Source organism: Trichogramma pretiosum, unplaced genomic scaffold (genome assembly GCF_000599845.2).
Source record: "Trichogramma pretiosum strain Unisexual culture from Peru unplaced genomic scaffold, Tpre_2.0 scaffold4, whole genome shotgun sequence".
Classification (NCBI taxonomy): domain Eukaryota; kingdom Metazoa; phylum Arthropoda; class Insecta; order Hymenoptera; family Trichogrammatidae; genus Trichogramma; species Trichogramma pretiosum.
The window spans coordinates 784021-798899 of NW_019641688.1; the positions used below are offsets into that span (position 1 = coordinate 784021).

The 14879-nt window shown below is 35.9% G+C and overlaps 3 protein-coding genes across 6 annotated transcripts; 2 read left to right on the forward strand and 1 right to left on the reverse strand.

Annotated features, from left to right (window-relative positions):
* Positions 1 to 590: 590 nt before the first annotated feature.
* Positions 591 to 3965, reverse strand: LOC106656312 (pre-rRNA processing protein FTSJ3). 2 transcript variants are annotated; one of them, XM_014377220.1, is made up of 5 exons: positions 3764 to 3965; positions 3138 to 3601; positions 1612 to 3031; positions 1144 to 1528; positions 591 to 1069 (listed from the first exon to the last, which is right to left on the reverse strand). In XM_014377220.1, the coding sequence occupies exons 1-5, from the start codon at positions 3828 to 3830 to the stop codon at positions 715 to 717; spliced, it is 2691 nt and encodes an 896-aa protein (XP_014232706.1). In that variant the 5' UTR covers positions 3831 to 3965; the 3' UTR covers positions 591 to 714. The 2 variants fall into 2 exon arrangements, with proteins under 2 accessions (XP_014232706.1, XP_014232705.1); XM_014377219.2 differs by having other exon boundaries at positions 1144 to 1531; positions 3764 to 3964.
* A 1381-nt stretch (positions 3966 to 5346) lies between these two features.
* Positions 5347 to 9726, forward strand: LOC106656313 (polycomb protein Scm). The gene has a single exon (XM_014377221.2). It carries the CDS (start codon positions 6239 to 6241, stop codon positions 8507 to 8509), a length of 2271 nt encoding a protein of 756 aa, XP_014232707.1. The 5' UTR covers positions 5347 to 6238; the 3' UTR covers positions 8510 to 9726.
* Positions 9727 to 10723: 997 nt separating this feature from the next.
* LOC106656078 (brahma-associated protein of 60 kDa) lies at positions 10724 to 13529 on the forward strand. Of its 3 annotated transcripts, none has more exons than XM_014376728.2 (7): positions 10724 to 10909; positions 11003 to 11195; positions 11307 to 11479; positions 11645 to 11990; positions 12060 to 12257; positions 12345 to 12603; positions 12685 to 13091. In XM_014376728.2, exons 2-7 carry the CDS (start codon positions 11082 to 11084, stop codon positions 13089 to 13091), a joined length of 1497 nt encoding a protein of 498 aa, XP_014232214.1. In that variant the 5' UTR covers positions 10724 to 10909; positions 11003 to 11081. The 3 variants fall into 3 exon arrangements, with proteins under 3 accessions (XP_014232214.1, XP_014232212.1, XP_014232213.1); XM_014376726.2 differs by having other exon boundaries at positions 11029 to 11195; XM_014376727.1 differs by lacking the exon at positions 10724 to 10909 and having other exon boundaries at positions 10916 to 11195; positions 12685 to 13529.
* Positions 13530 to 14879: the final 1350 nt, after the last annotated feature.

Consider the following 14879-nt stretch of genomic DNA (forward strand, 5'->3'; position numbering starts at 1 on the left):
GCAGCACTCAGAGTAAGCGCGAAATTTAAATTCGTATAAAAGTGAATGTCAATTGTAATTCTTTTTCGCTTTTTTTGTTAGAATAAAAATATCATTGTTATTCTAATATTGTGACGACAAACTTGAAAAATCAAGCATCATGACACTGTCTATCAACACTCATTTAGTCGAATTCAGGCATCCGGCGAGTTTAAAAAGTTTGCGCAATAAGTTTTTACGTAAACACGGATTTAAATAATTGATGATTAATAATATCAAAAAATATAGTATTAAACGTCCATAGAAGTTTCATAATGCCCATATAAATTTTATTTATGTTTAGATTTTCATTTAAATTTTTAAAAAACACTTTACTTTTTTGCTTTGAGCATGTAGTACACAGGCTCACGTGGCAGATTCTGAATTTCACGCCCAAGCGCTCTAATAGTATTTTGAGCTATAAATTGGAGTGGGTGCGATATGCTTAAAACGACCACAGCTGCAATTCAGAGTTGAGGCTCAAAGATATAAAACCATAAAACTAATTTTACTGTTCATTTGTGATATTATAGATAGGAAATAAAAACACCATTCATTTATATTAAAATCCGTCAAGTTTTAACTTTTTAAATTTTATTTACAGATGATTGGTAATAATACCAATGTAGTATAAACAAATAGTAAAAATAATTTTATTAGCTAAGCATTTTTAACATAATTAATTGTGGTCTAAGTTTAGCGCCTTTTTGGGGCTTTGCCACCACCTTTACCCTTGCCACCTCTGACTCTGGTACCCTTTGAATGGCTACCACCAGTTTCTGCCTGTGATCTCCTTTCATTTCGGCTGTTTTTGTCCCGACCTCCGGACGCATTTTTTCTGCCACGACCTGGTGGCGGCGCTCTCTTCCCGCGACCTTTTGTCTTTTCTTTATTTTTTGCAGCACGCAGATCCTTTTTCATCCTAGGATCAACGACTTTGTAAGGTCCTTTAACACCGCGAGGTCGAGAAACGCGTTTTTGTGCACTGTGCTTTTTAGAGACGACGTAAGTGACTTTCTTCTTCGGTTCTTGCGTAGCTTTTTTGTAGATACTGAAAGAAAAAAAAATTGGATTAGTAAATAATACAGACCCATGTTTTCAATTTTCAACACTAGAAAAACTTACTTTTTCACTTGTCTAGCTTTTTCGCGTTCGCTTAATTCTACATTCTCCATAACATTTTCAACCCTCTTCTTTGCGCTATTCATTTTCATCAATGCTCGCTTCTTCTTACGAGCCTTTGCTTCCATGACTTTTTTAGAGGTCCTCACATTGATACCTTTCGTTCGCGACTTGCAATCCTCAAGTATTTCTTCTGGGATCTCTATTTCCTTTTTCATATGCTTTTGCTCATCTTCCACAAACCAATCTGGTAAGTGATCATCATTGAAAGCATATCTATTCCAAGCAGCATCAGTGATGTCTCTGCGAGCTTTCTTGCCCTGAGCAATCATAGTTCCTAGTGCCAAGTCCTCTGGCGTCAGTTTTCGTTTTTTAACTTGTGATTTTGCTGCTGTGACAAAAATATTTATAAGTATTTTTATAATCTTTTTTTGTGATATAATATTTCATGATGAATTATTTTAAGCTTACCTGATTCTTTGGACACTATCTCAAATCCATCTTTGCCACCAACTTTCTTGTTCTTTGCTTTGTTTTTGGAAGATTTGATATCTCTACCTACTTCTTCATCGACATTATAATCAGAATCATTATCAGATACTTCATCATCACTCTGATATTTCGACTTTCCAGATTTTTTATTTTTTTGGGAGGAATCTTTGTCATCACCAATAATTTTTCCTCCTTTTTTTTTGTATACATCGACCATTCTATCAATGTCCATATCTTCCACTAATTCTTCGTCACTAGAATCTTTAAAATTATCTCTTTCAAAAAACATGTTAATTTTTGCTAATTTTTTAGTGCTCAGATCTCTGTAATCCAAATCTGTAATTAGAGGGTGTTCTTCCTCTTTATTATCTTCTTCTTCTTCTTCATCATCATCCACTTCCATTTCAATATCTTCCTCTTCTTCTTCTTCGTCTTCTTCTTCTTTTACATCATTTTCAGTATCAGTACCAAAACCATCATCATCGTCTTCTTTATCACTGTCATCATCATTTTCATCAAATTCCAAATCACTTTCATCATCTTTATAAAATAATCCTTTGCTATCCAAGTGTCCTGAATCTTTTTCATACTTAACATATTTTGGTAAAACTTTTTCATCGTCCTCACTCTCTTCATCACTTACTGCTAACATATCAGGAGCTTGATCAGTCACTTGAGCCAACTGGGTAGCAGATTTAATTTGTTCCAGTGAAAACATATCATCAGCTTCCATTACAATTCCTGGATCTCCTTTGTGAACCATTTCTAAATTCATAGCTTTATTGAGCTTGACTCTTTCTTCGCGCTCTTTCTTTTTCTTTTTTTTCAGTTCCTTGGCTTTTTCTTTTTTGATTTTTTCTATTTCTTGTGTAATTTGTTCATCTTCCTCATCTTCCAATTCTTCTTGAGTTTTGGGCTCTATTTCTTCAACTGTATCTGGTTCAGCTATAACTTTTTTTTCTCCAAACTCAGCTTTCATTGCTTTCCACCAAGCCATAAGATTTTTCATATCTTTTTTACCCAAAACTTTAATGTCTTTACAACATTCTTTGATTTCTGTTGTTGTTTTTGGATGGTTCAAGATTCTTTCATCGTCAATGGCAATTTGTGAAGCATACTGAAGTGTTTCGACTGCACTTGACCCAGCAATATAATCTTTAACAGAAACTTTGTGAAACTGAGTATAATCTCCATCTTCATAACCAATTGCTTTGGCTTTCTTTTGCTTTTCTGGTGCATAAATGTTATATTTATGCCTAAGGTCTTCTTCAGCTTCTGCAAATACATATTTTGGATCCAGCAATTTGGGATCAACTTTGGGTGTACCAATATAACCTTGGCAAACAACAAAAATTTCAGCAGATTCATTACGTGATGCTGAGGGCTTTGTGGCATGAACCTAAACATTAAATTATAAAATAAATTATTATGGACCCATTCATATATAGTGAAAATATTTTTAGCTAAAAAGTTATTAATTTATTTATTATACTAGTGTAATTTACCTTTTGAAAGAGTTGCTTGAAATTGTGCACAAGAGCTAAGTAATCTTTAGACCTGAAAACCTTTGTGACAAACCATCCTCCCTTTCTCAAAAAACTAGTGGCCAATTTCAAAGCAGAAAGGGTTAAAGTAGATTGTTGATAAGCATCATGCAACCAATTTTGACCAACATTTGGTGCACCATCGTTAAGCACAACATCAGCCTTCCAGGTTTTAAGTTCTCTAGATATTTCTACTCTGGTTTTATCAACAGTGATATCCCCTACTATTGAGATACATCCTGGTACAGGTTTGATTGGGAATAAATCTACTCCAACAACAATACTTGACATTGGCATATGTTCATGAGCTACTTGCATCCATCCTCCTGGGGCAGCGCACAAATCTATGCATACTTTAGCTCTTTTCAAGAACTCAAATTTTCTTTCCAGCTGAATCAACTTGAATGCAGCACGAGATCTGTAACCTGAGATTGAAAAAGAAATTAAAGTTATTATCAAATATTGAAGACTTCTTGACTGAACAATTTTGTTGTCATTTTGTTGACATCATTTATAAAGGTTCAGTCCATGTGATGAAAATTAAGATAATCTCTCAGACCGGTATATCAAAATATAAAGAAACTTACCTGTCTCTTTAGCTAAGTGATAATATTTATCACGACGCTGCTTTCCAATTTTAGCCTTTTTACCCATTGTTATAAATTATTTTATTTAAAACTGTATAAAATTGTAACTCCTTCTATCCCAAGCACACGAACGTGCTGGATCCACGAGTATAACAGGGAGCACAACGCACATGTGCGACTTGCGAGGTTAGTTGAAATTTTCCGGGCCTGATGGCGCAAAGTGCAACTAGCAGAAGGTTTTAAAAAGATCGTCATATAACATATTACGTGTCATATAACATATTGCTTTTACGAAGCGTTTCACAATTACATTTTCATTTGTGTGAACTGTGACTACTGCAGCACGCACGAGTTGATTTTGCTAATCGACCATTTTACGCCATTCGAGACTAAAATAAAGTAGTTCGTCCAGAGATTTCAATGACCGGAACTTTTTTAATCGCTCCAGTAGAAAACATTTTTTTTAAATACTTGGTCAAAAATATCATGCCCTTTGTTTCAATGTAAATTTTGTCTTGTTTTTTTTTAATTTTCTAATCTTCATTTAAAACCCTTTTACAACATTTTTTAACAATAGCATTTTTAACCATTTAATGATGCATCGGTCGAATCATCGAATTAGAATTACTTTTATTTTTAAATTCAAGTCGCTTCAAGACCGTTGTATTCAAATTTACATTGGAAATGAATTATTCATTCGAGAGGGGAGAACATTCGAATTCACTGGTTTTTTTTTATTCAAAACCAATAATCGTCCGTACCGCCAACTGCCATACTTTTTTTTTGCATTTCGTGGTAATACACGCAACGGTGTCGGCGAGTAGTAGACAAGCCCATTTGTGTGAGTATATAATACATGTGTGATGTGATTTGGACATAAAAATAGCATACGTGCGCATTGTCTTATCTTAATGGCGCCATCTTTTCACTTAGTGGCAGGCATCGCATTGTAAATTCTTGAAAATCAATAAAATCTCACGGGTCGCATTCGAAAAGAGAATCCGCGACTCATCTTTTACGATATGCTGTATCATCATAATGTAAACATTGGGAAAAAAGGAGTCGAGCCTTGTAATAGAGAGGTAAACAACCTCGCCCAAAATCGTCCCGCGCGTGCCTAGGCATATCAGAGTCGCGAAATTCAAATATGAATAATGTTAACAGCCGTGAACGCGAAGCTATATTAGAGATAACATCGCCACAGCTTGTCCTACATATTTAGAGCAGCTTGGGGATGTGCTCCTGCACTCGTATTATATACACGAGACATTTATGCTGCGCGCGCGTCGCGCACACTGTGCAGCATGCAGAAATTATTATTATAAGGCCGAAGGCAAAAAGAGTTCTGAATTCAGTTTGCCAGTTGCAGGCCACCGACTGTCTTATATATATTCCACTGCAAAAACTCGCAACTGCGCGACATTATAAGGGTACCTATATAATAACAACGCGCGAGCAGCAGCAACAGCAGGAAAAATTTAAAATGGCGTGATTGGAGTCCCCCTTCAAAACTGCCCGCCGCCGCGTTGCTTCTCCGGAGCGCTTCAGCAGCAGCAGCAGCAGCAGCAGCAGCAGCAGCGCCCGATATATTATATATAAAACCGTGTCGCTCGCATACTCACACTCTCACGATAATATAACCATATTGGCGATAGGCTACACAGTAAAAGCGTGTTATACTGCATGCAACGTTGTATATTAGGCCTCAAAGTATACATATAGATATATTTAGAACGCTGCGTGCGTGCGTGCGTCGACGTCTGCGCTGCGACTCCGGTTCTTCAGTGCGCGAAGCTACACATACACGTTCATATACGTCTGCGACGTGCGTGTGCGTGGGTTAATAATTCGCCGATGTGTGAAACACGCTGAACTATTAAGCCTGCAATAAATCATCGCTCAATGAGCGAACGATGGTAGGAGCCAGTGCGACGAAATAGAGTCGAACTAAGCACTGAGACAGTTTTTCAGTGATCAAAGTTTAATAAAAAAGAGACTCGATGCGCATCGGTCTCTCTCTATCTGTCTCTCTCTCACTCACTTCGGTAAATACATGTAGGCTGCGTCGCGACACTCGTGATATATAGACAGTCAGAAACTCCGAACTACCCATATTCATCGTGCTGATGCGCTAATGCATGCCTGGCTGTTACAATACAGACTTGTATTATATATGTGACTTTAATGTACTGCGTGTGAGCAGCTGAGCAAGTGCAAAGACTAAACCCCTGCCATTGCAACGAGTGTTTCAATTATACATTACACGCTCAAAAGCGTATAATCAATTCGTGTAGCCATGAGCAGTGCATAACTCACTTATCGAGTGCTGGTGACTGTGGAGTGTGCGATTACTCGTGAATAAAAAAAACGTGGATGCGCGCGCGATATTCGCTACTATGAAATATCTCGAGCACGCCTAATATAGGTGCATAGTGAAAAGTTTAATAGCTGTTAAAAAGCCCAGAGCCGACAAATATGCCGAATCCAGGGCCTCAAGGTGAGCCAAGAGGTCGAGGGAGACCTCCAAAGCTGCGCACGGTTTGTACCTGGTGCGGCGAGAACAAGCTCATTCTCAAGTACGTCCTACCTACTCAGCATGGCAAAAAAGAGTTCTGCTGTCCAACTTGTCTAGCTGAGTTTCGCAAGGCTTACGTGCACGGGGCTTGCGTGCAATGTGACAATGTTATTCGTGGTACTCCTGTTAAATTGGAGCTGAAAAACGAACCAGCCAAACTATTTTGTTCGACAATGTGTCTTAACAAACATCAAAAGAAAGCTTTGGCCAAAGCAGCAGCCTCGGCTGCGGCTGCTGCAGCTGCTGTGGCAACTCCTGCTGGTGATAGTAAGAAAAACTCAGATGAACAAGTACAATTGGCTTCCTCATCATCGATGCCCAATCAGAAGAGCAACAACAGCACAACAACAGTATCAAACAATACCTCAACTCCAACGACAGTTCCAGCGTTATCCAACAATCATTTGGTTAGTCCATCTGCCAATTCTCCTAATCAATTATCATCGCCAAGTACCACTGGTGCTATTCAACAACCTATACCATTCGACTGGGAATCCTATTTGAAAGAAACAAACAGTGAAGCAGCCCCTCCTGAATGCTTCAAACAGCATGCAGATCCACCGACTAATGAATTTCAAATAAATATGAAAGTGGAGGCATTAGATCCTCGTAATGTTACTTCAACTTGTATTGCCACTGTAGTAGGAACGCATGGACCTAGACTCAAGTTGAGATTGGATGGTTCTGACAACAAAAATGATTTTTGGCGTTTAGTTGATAGCAATGAAATTCATCCAATTGGTACTTGTGAAAAAGGCGGTGGAATGTTACAACCTCCACTTGGTTTTAGAATGAATGCTTCTAGTTGGCCTATGTTTCTTCTAAAAACTTTGAATGGAGCAGAAATGGCTCCAGCTAATGTGTTTAAACCAGAACCACCAACTCCAAGAAAAAATATGTTTAAAGTTGGTCAAAAGTTAGAGGCAATTGATAAAAAGAATCCTCAATTAATTTGTACAGCAACTGTTGGAGCAGTTAAAGACCAATCAATTCATGTATCTTTCGATGGATGGAGAGGAGCATTTGATTACTGGTGCAGATATGATTCCAGAGATATATTTCCACCTGGCTGGTGTCAAAAAAGTGGACACCCATTACAGCCTCCAAGACAAAAACCACCTGGACCAAATAGATTTAAAAATCGAACAAGTAATATTCAATCGACGCCTCCAGGTACATCTGCTACTGGAACTGGACAAGAACCAGTGTCAGCATTAGTAAGCTCTGCAAGTTCTAATGTACCATCTCAAATAGCCACTGAGCCCGATACAAGCACAACTAGTACTAAAACGATATCTACTGAAAAAGTTACATTTTATTCTAATCATAGCTGTTCTTTTGGGCCCTACTTTTTTCCACATAAAATGAAGGCTTTTTTAGATCAATTCACTGATCAAGCCACATCAGTCATTAAAAATATACTTCAAGGATTTTTGACAGCAGCGATTAGTCCTCGTCAAATATTAAGCTTATTCAGACGTGGAGAAGGCGAAAGTATTACTTTGACAATTGATAATAAATCAACTACTGTTGTATTACCTGTGTTTATGGAAGAAGATGATGTATATGTGTATATGAAACAACAATTAGAAGATATGCGTGTTTGTGAAAATATGTTTACTAAAAGAAATGAAGGCTGCATCAAGTGTCAGAATAAACTACAAGATTCTGCCAAGAAAGAAGAATTGACTAATGGTACAATGAAAAGAAAATGGTCAGATTCAAAAGAAAATCTTGCAATGCCTCAGCCATCTCATGTGCAAAAGAGGGATTCAGAGACATCAGTTAATCTTGTAACACCAAATCCTATACCAACATCTAATCATGTAACAACAAATCAAGCACCATCACCACCAAAACAAGTTAAAAAATCTGTTCCTGAATTGGAAGCAGCTACTTCTACTACTCAAAATGAAAATCCACTTCAAAGAATTCAAACAATTGAACCAGGTGAATGGACCATTGAAGATGTTATTCAATTTATAGCTATAACTGATCCAGCTTTAGAACATCATGCAGATTTGTTCAGAAAGCATGAAATTGATGGCAAAGCCTTGCTTCTTTTGAATTCAGATATGATGATGAAATATATGGGATTAAAACTTGGACCAGCTTTGAAGATTTGTAATTTAGTTAATCGAATTAAGGGCAGAAGACATATTTTACTGTGATTAACTTGCATGCACATTAACTTGTAAATCATTTAAAGCCTGTGTTATTCAATTGTTATATATGATTTTGTTTAAAACTGTTTCAAGTCCAGTTTAAAATGATCTTTAAACACAAATATTTTTTTAAACTATCTGCTTGTTGAAACTTTATTAAAACAAATAGTTAGTTTGAAAAAATTAAGAACTAAATATAAACTTAATTATATTGGTATCAAGCGGTTGCATATCAATTAATTCATTGTTTTGTGAATAATTGGATACATTTACATGTAGATTTTACACATGTTACTATCAAAAGTTTTCAACTGAAAAGTGAAAAAATTTTCTATAATTTATTTTATTATTCAAAAATTGTGAATATTCACACTTTTGAAATGTGAATGTTAACTAGTCACACTTTTTTTTCTTTCTTTTTCTTAAATTCATAGATATAGATATTAATGAATAGAATGGATGAACTTAGTATGAAATTTGATATTTTATGAATTGACAACACTTATATGCATTTCTTATAATTGTGCTTTTATGAATTAACTTTATACTTTACAAGTAATGTATCATAATTATTCTCAAATTTGTATTGTTTAATTTACTTAAAAAAAATGAATTTGATTCATTTATCATGCAAGTTATTTACAGATTTGCAAAAGATAAATTCTTGAATGAATTTATACATTTTGAACTAAAAAGAGAATTAATTCTGATCTTGTAGTTAAAGTTCCAAAGAAGTCTTTTCCTGATTTTGAATACTTTAAGTAGTACAATACAGTTTCAACACTTACAAAAAACTATACAGATTTTTTTTTCAAGTGTAAAATCATGGACTGTGATTTTTTAAATTTAAGGAAACTTTGAGTAGTGACTGATGAAAACGTAAATAAAATGTAACGCTGTAATTATTGTAAAGTTAAATAGCTTAAGTGTATGAGTGAATATGAAATAAATCATGAATTGATTAGATTTGTGAAAATAACATAAAAATTGAAAAAAACAAACACTATTTTTTTTGTTTAGTATGTAAGCAATTAGTTTACAATATATAAGAATAAATCTCATCATTAAATAATTATCTTAATCTGCTTTCTCTATGGGCCTTTCACAAAGAAATAGGAGAAATAGATGAAGATCATTGTCATGCCTGATGATATGAAAAGAAAAATTAATCAAATCTGTATAAATCTAATGTATACATTTATGTAATTTACTTGTTTGTAAAAATTATTCAACAATGTTAGAAAAAAATACAATAAAAAAAGTAAAATGAAATGAAGCAAATTAATTATTTTTCTACAATTTTCTCAAACATCAATTGTTTTTAAAATTTCGTCCTCTACTCAATGAAAAAATTTTCAATTGGCACTCCTCGCAAGAAGTGGAAGGGTAAAAAGCCGCGCGGCGTCTTCGCGGGCCTCGCGGCCATTTCGCTGGCTCCTGCCCAGTGCCCACAAGATTGCATTCCATGAATAAAAGGCATTTTATAAGATGTGCACACATCCGTATACTTTTATTTCCCCGTACGCATTGTGTATAAGTTTGTGTGGACGTGCACACTTCTTTATACGCGCAATTTAAAATGCTGCATTCGACGAGAGGACATCACATTGTTGTATGCCTTGTGCCGCGGTGTGCATTGCACACCGTGCATCATTTGTTGGTCGTATACTTTCGGAGTGCATTCGGTTGGCATAACTGCAGCCGGCCTATGTAAAATTCAAGAACTCATTACAGGTAGTGCATCGGGGATAAATTACGAGAAAGTAAAATTATGAGCGAAACTCCGTTATCCTGCTTTCGACACGTCCTATTTACTCTAGGCATTCATTTGATATGCATTTACGAATTCCTACTTTTCCCTTAACAAAATATTTATTTTATCATAATTTTATGATAATTTAACCGTAGACAGCCTTCTTAATGTTTTGAAAAAAGTGGTTGAATTATTTATAAACTTATCCTCTTGTTCAGTTTCTTTTAAGGTTCTTTTACATTTTATTATTCCCTATTCTGAACATTATGATCCATTAAAAGAATACTGCAGTTTAATTTGACAAATACACGGACAAAAATACGAGCTTTTAAAATATCTAGAGCAATTACATATTGATTTTATGGAGCATTTAGTCGCGCTTGTCTTTTAGACTCCAAACTCTGTCATAATCAAGTCAATAAAGTCCAAAGAGAATTGACCGTAGCGCCATTGTTGCCGTTGAGGACGACGCCGCAAATAGCAAGCGGTACACAGTGACAATCTCTCTACGACATTATTTTACTTAGACGCCAGAAGTAAACAATTGTTCCATCATTGTAGCGTTAAGTCAAGCGGCGTCTTGGCTCGCTGTGAGTACGTGGGTACTTGCATCTTTTCCAATTACTCGCAAACCGTCTGTCTAGTTGTCCGAGGTAAATTGATGAGTTTTATTTTTCGGAGCATAACCTTCAGGTGTCGCAAGGCATACGTATTGGCGTACTTAAACGTATTGCTGTGTTTGTTAGATTGATCAACTGCTGATTTCTTACAGTGATATTAAATGTTTAAGTGAATACTCTAATAATTTTGGAAAACTCTCTAAAGATGGCACAAAGATTTCCTGTGCCTAATGCAGCCAGCAATGGTCCACCGCCACAAAGATATACCACTCCATCGGTACCACCAAATATGAGACAAAACTATAGTCCTAATTTTCCGGTAAGTATAATAAATAATTGTATTGCAAAATACTTATAAAATTTTTCTTATGTATTGCAATATGCAATTTATTATTTTCATTCTTCTCATTTATAATGTAATCACTTGTAGATGCAACAGCGAACAGGATTTACACCACCTCCACAGATGACCCCAGGTGGTCCACCAACTAACATGATGAGACCTAATCAACCTTATCCTAGTATGCGAACAGGACCAATGACAAATGCTCCTCCTGGCAAACGAGCTGCAGATAACAGAATGCCTATGTCTCAACAAAAACCGTACGTACTTTGCTTTTGCATATATACACAACTATCATTTGTAAACATTTTTTCATTATTTTCTTATTTTCACAATGACTCATATTCATCCACACCATAAAAACTCAAATTTTTATTATTTTTTCTTTTTTATTTAACATTGTTGTTGTCAAAAATTTCATCTAGGCCTTTTGTGAACAGAGATTTTTCTCACTCTTCATCCAAGAAAAAGAAGAAACTGGCTGATAAAATTCTACCTCAGAAAGTACGTGATTTGGTGCCAGAATCTCAAGCTTATATGGACTTACTTTCTTTTGAGCGAAAACTAGATGCAACAATTATGCGCAAGCGCCTTGATATTCAAGAGGCTCTAAAGCGTCCTATGAAGCAAAAGCGCAAACTTAGAATATTTATTTCAAATACTTTTTATCCTGCTAAAGAAGCTACGGAAACTGAAGAGGGCTCTGTAGCTTCTTGGGAATTGAGAGTTGAGGGTAGACTTTTGGACGACAACAAAAATGATCCTAACAAAGTAAATATAAAAAAATTTACTACTGATAACAACAACTTGATCAATTTCTAAAATTTTGCAATCATACAGGTTAAGAGGAAGTTTTCATCATTTTTTAAGAGTTTAGTCATTGAGTTGGATAAAGACTTGTACGGACCAGACAATCATTTAGTAGAATGGCATCGTACTCTTACTACTCAAGAAACAGATGGCTTTCAAGTAAAAAGACCGGGAGATAAAAATGTTCGTTGCACAATACTTTTACTTCTGGATTATCAGCCACTGCAGGTAATTTAAATATTAGCAATAAAATAAAATATACATTTAAAAAGTGAGCATTGAGTGTTAAAATATTTATAAAAACAATTTTTGCAGTTCAAACTTGATCCAAGATTAGCGCGATTGCTAGGTGTTCATACTCAAACCAGGCCAGTTATTATATCAGCCCTATGGCAGTACATTAAAACTCACAAGCTTCAAGATGGTCACGAACGTGAATTTATTAACTGTGACAAGTACTTGGAACAAATCTTTGGTACTCAAAGAATGAAGTTTGCTGAAATCCCTCAACGATTAAATCCGCTCTTACACCCTCCAGATCCGATAGTCATTAATCACGTTATAAGTGTTGAAGGTAATTCTTAGAAGAAAAAAATAATTTACTAATCATTATTTCAATTTAGTAAACTTAAATTATCTGTAAAAATTATTTTAGGCACTGAAACAAAACAAACTGCTTGTTATGATATTGATGTGGAGGTGGACGATACGTTAAAAACGCAAATGAACAATTTCCTACTTTCTACAGCAAGTCAACAAGAAATCCAGACTCTTGATAATAAAATTCATGAAACCGTAGAAACGATCAATCAATTGAAAACTAATCGGGAATTTTTCCTCAGCTTTGCTAAAGATCCTCAACAGTTTATTAACAAATGGATCATATCTCAGACTAGAGATCTGAAGACAATGACTGACGTTGTTGGTAATCCTGAAGAGGAACGCAGAGCCGAGTTTTATTACCAACCATGGGCACAAGAGGCTGTGTGCCGTTACTTTTACACCAAAGTGCAACAGAAACGAGCCGAACTGGAGCAAGCCCTTGGAATTAGGAATTCTTAATAATTGCCGTGGTCGTAATCAGTTTTGGTCAATTTTGATTGTTGAACGCAAATATTTGCTTCTATCAATCTTCAACACTACTTGTACTAGTTTTGGAATTTCTTTTTTGAAATGTCAACTTGTATTTGTTTTTTGACAAATTTTTAAAAATCTATTACTTCAAATATACATTTTTTGTTAAATTTTCGGTTTTAATTTCACAGCCGACGTAAAAATGACGAAAGAAAAGTTTTGAATCTAGAAGCTCATAGTGGGAAAGTTATTATAGAAATAAGTAAATTGTCAAGCTTCATTCACGCCTTTAAAAATATGATCATGATGTTGCATTCAAAAAAATTGTACAGAAGAGCAGTGTAAAAACAGCTTGATTTTAATTTTTCTATTCTTTATATGTACGTATTGTATTAAGTAAAATAAAACTTCTCCAATTGCGAATAATTTGCTGTCAATAATTACAGTTATTTCTATACTTTTTCATTTAAACAGAAGAATCTAAAAAAAAAAAAAAATGAAAATCATTCGTTACTGTGATTACCAAGCTATAAAGATCATACCTATGTCACTTCATAAGTAGTAGTTAAAAAACTTTGAAAATTATTCGTTGCAACGCATGTCTCATGAAACAAGGAAGTGGCGTTTACGAGCGCGTATAATTAAGCCAAAAAGTGCCGTATCGGCACGGAAGAGTCGCGTGTCCGTCTTTATGCATACAGTCGACGCCAACAAATCGGCCAATAAGAATTTCCGAAAGTCATTTAATTTTGTTGGCAAGTTCAACGCTGCACGTAGGTGGTAATGCAATCGACTTTTAGACTAGCTGACTCAGAAGATGATCGGTTGGTACTAATATGTACTTTCTAAACTGCATTTGACCTGATTCACGCGTATTATTAGATTATCAAGCACAACTTTTTAGAAGGATTTCGGAGCGTTATTATGGGAAAATTCGAACACGTGTTACGCAATTTTTCGATTTCAAGCTTTTATCGTTTGAATAATAGATATTTTTTTCTCGCAATTCAATGAGAGACACAGAGCACATTCGAAAAAGCTCTACGAGTAAGAAAGAAGGAGCTTTACAGGTCATTCGACGTGCTCAAGAGAAGAAGAGCGAAGCAAATGAAATTACGCACGCGATCGTATTCGTGTATAAAGTCAAAGACGCGGCGTGCTATATACAGAATAACGAGCTGTTGCTGTGCCGATCGTATGCTATATCGCACTCCGAGCGTGTGTGATATATCTATACGATATTTTATCCTTGCCACTGGCCGAAGTGCCCGTGACTCGGTCTCGAGCGTCCCTCGGCGCGGACGCGCCAATAGAGAGCGTCAGGGCCATGGCCAAGGCTCGACACGGTCACGGGCAACTTATCCAGTGTTTTCTGTCTGCGTCTGTGTGCGAGCGTGTGTGTGCAAGTGTGCACTGCACTTCACACGCCGCGAAGCGAGGTTGATTCCGCGTTGGCGTTTCGTACGATATATCTACCACTTTTATATATACGTGTATAGCATCCGATAAACAAAGATACACGCGGATGCGAGAGATGGAACGTATAATAAGTACGGCGTGTGTGTGCTCAAGGCTCGCCACGAGTTTCGCTCTTGTTTTCCGCTGTGGCTGTTGTTTTTGCTTTCACGTGAAAATTGATTGTACTTTAAGGTACAGAGAGGCACGTGGCTTGCCAATTGCTATTACATTTTTATACATTAATTTTAATTCCGCTACGCAGCAGCAGCTGAGCAACGCAATTTCCATATGGGCTTTTAGCTACTCTAAAAGCTTTCT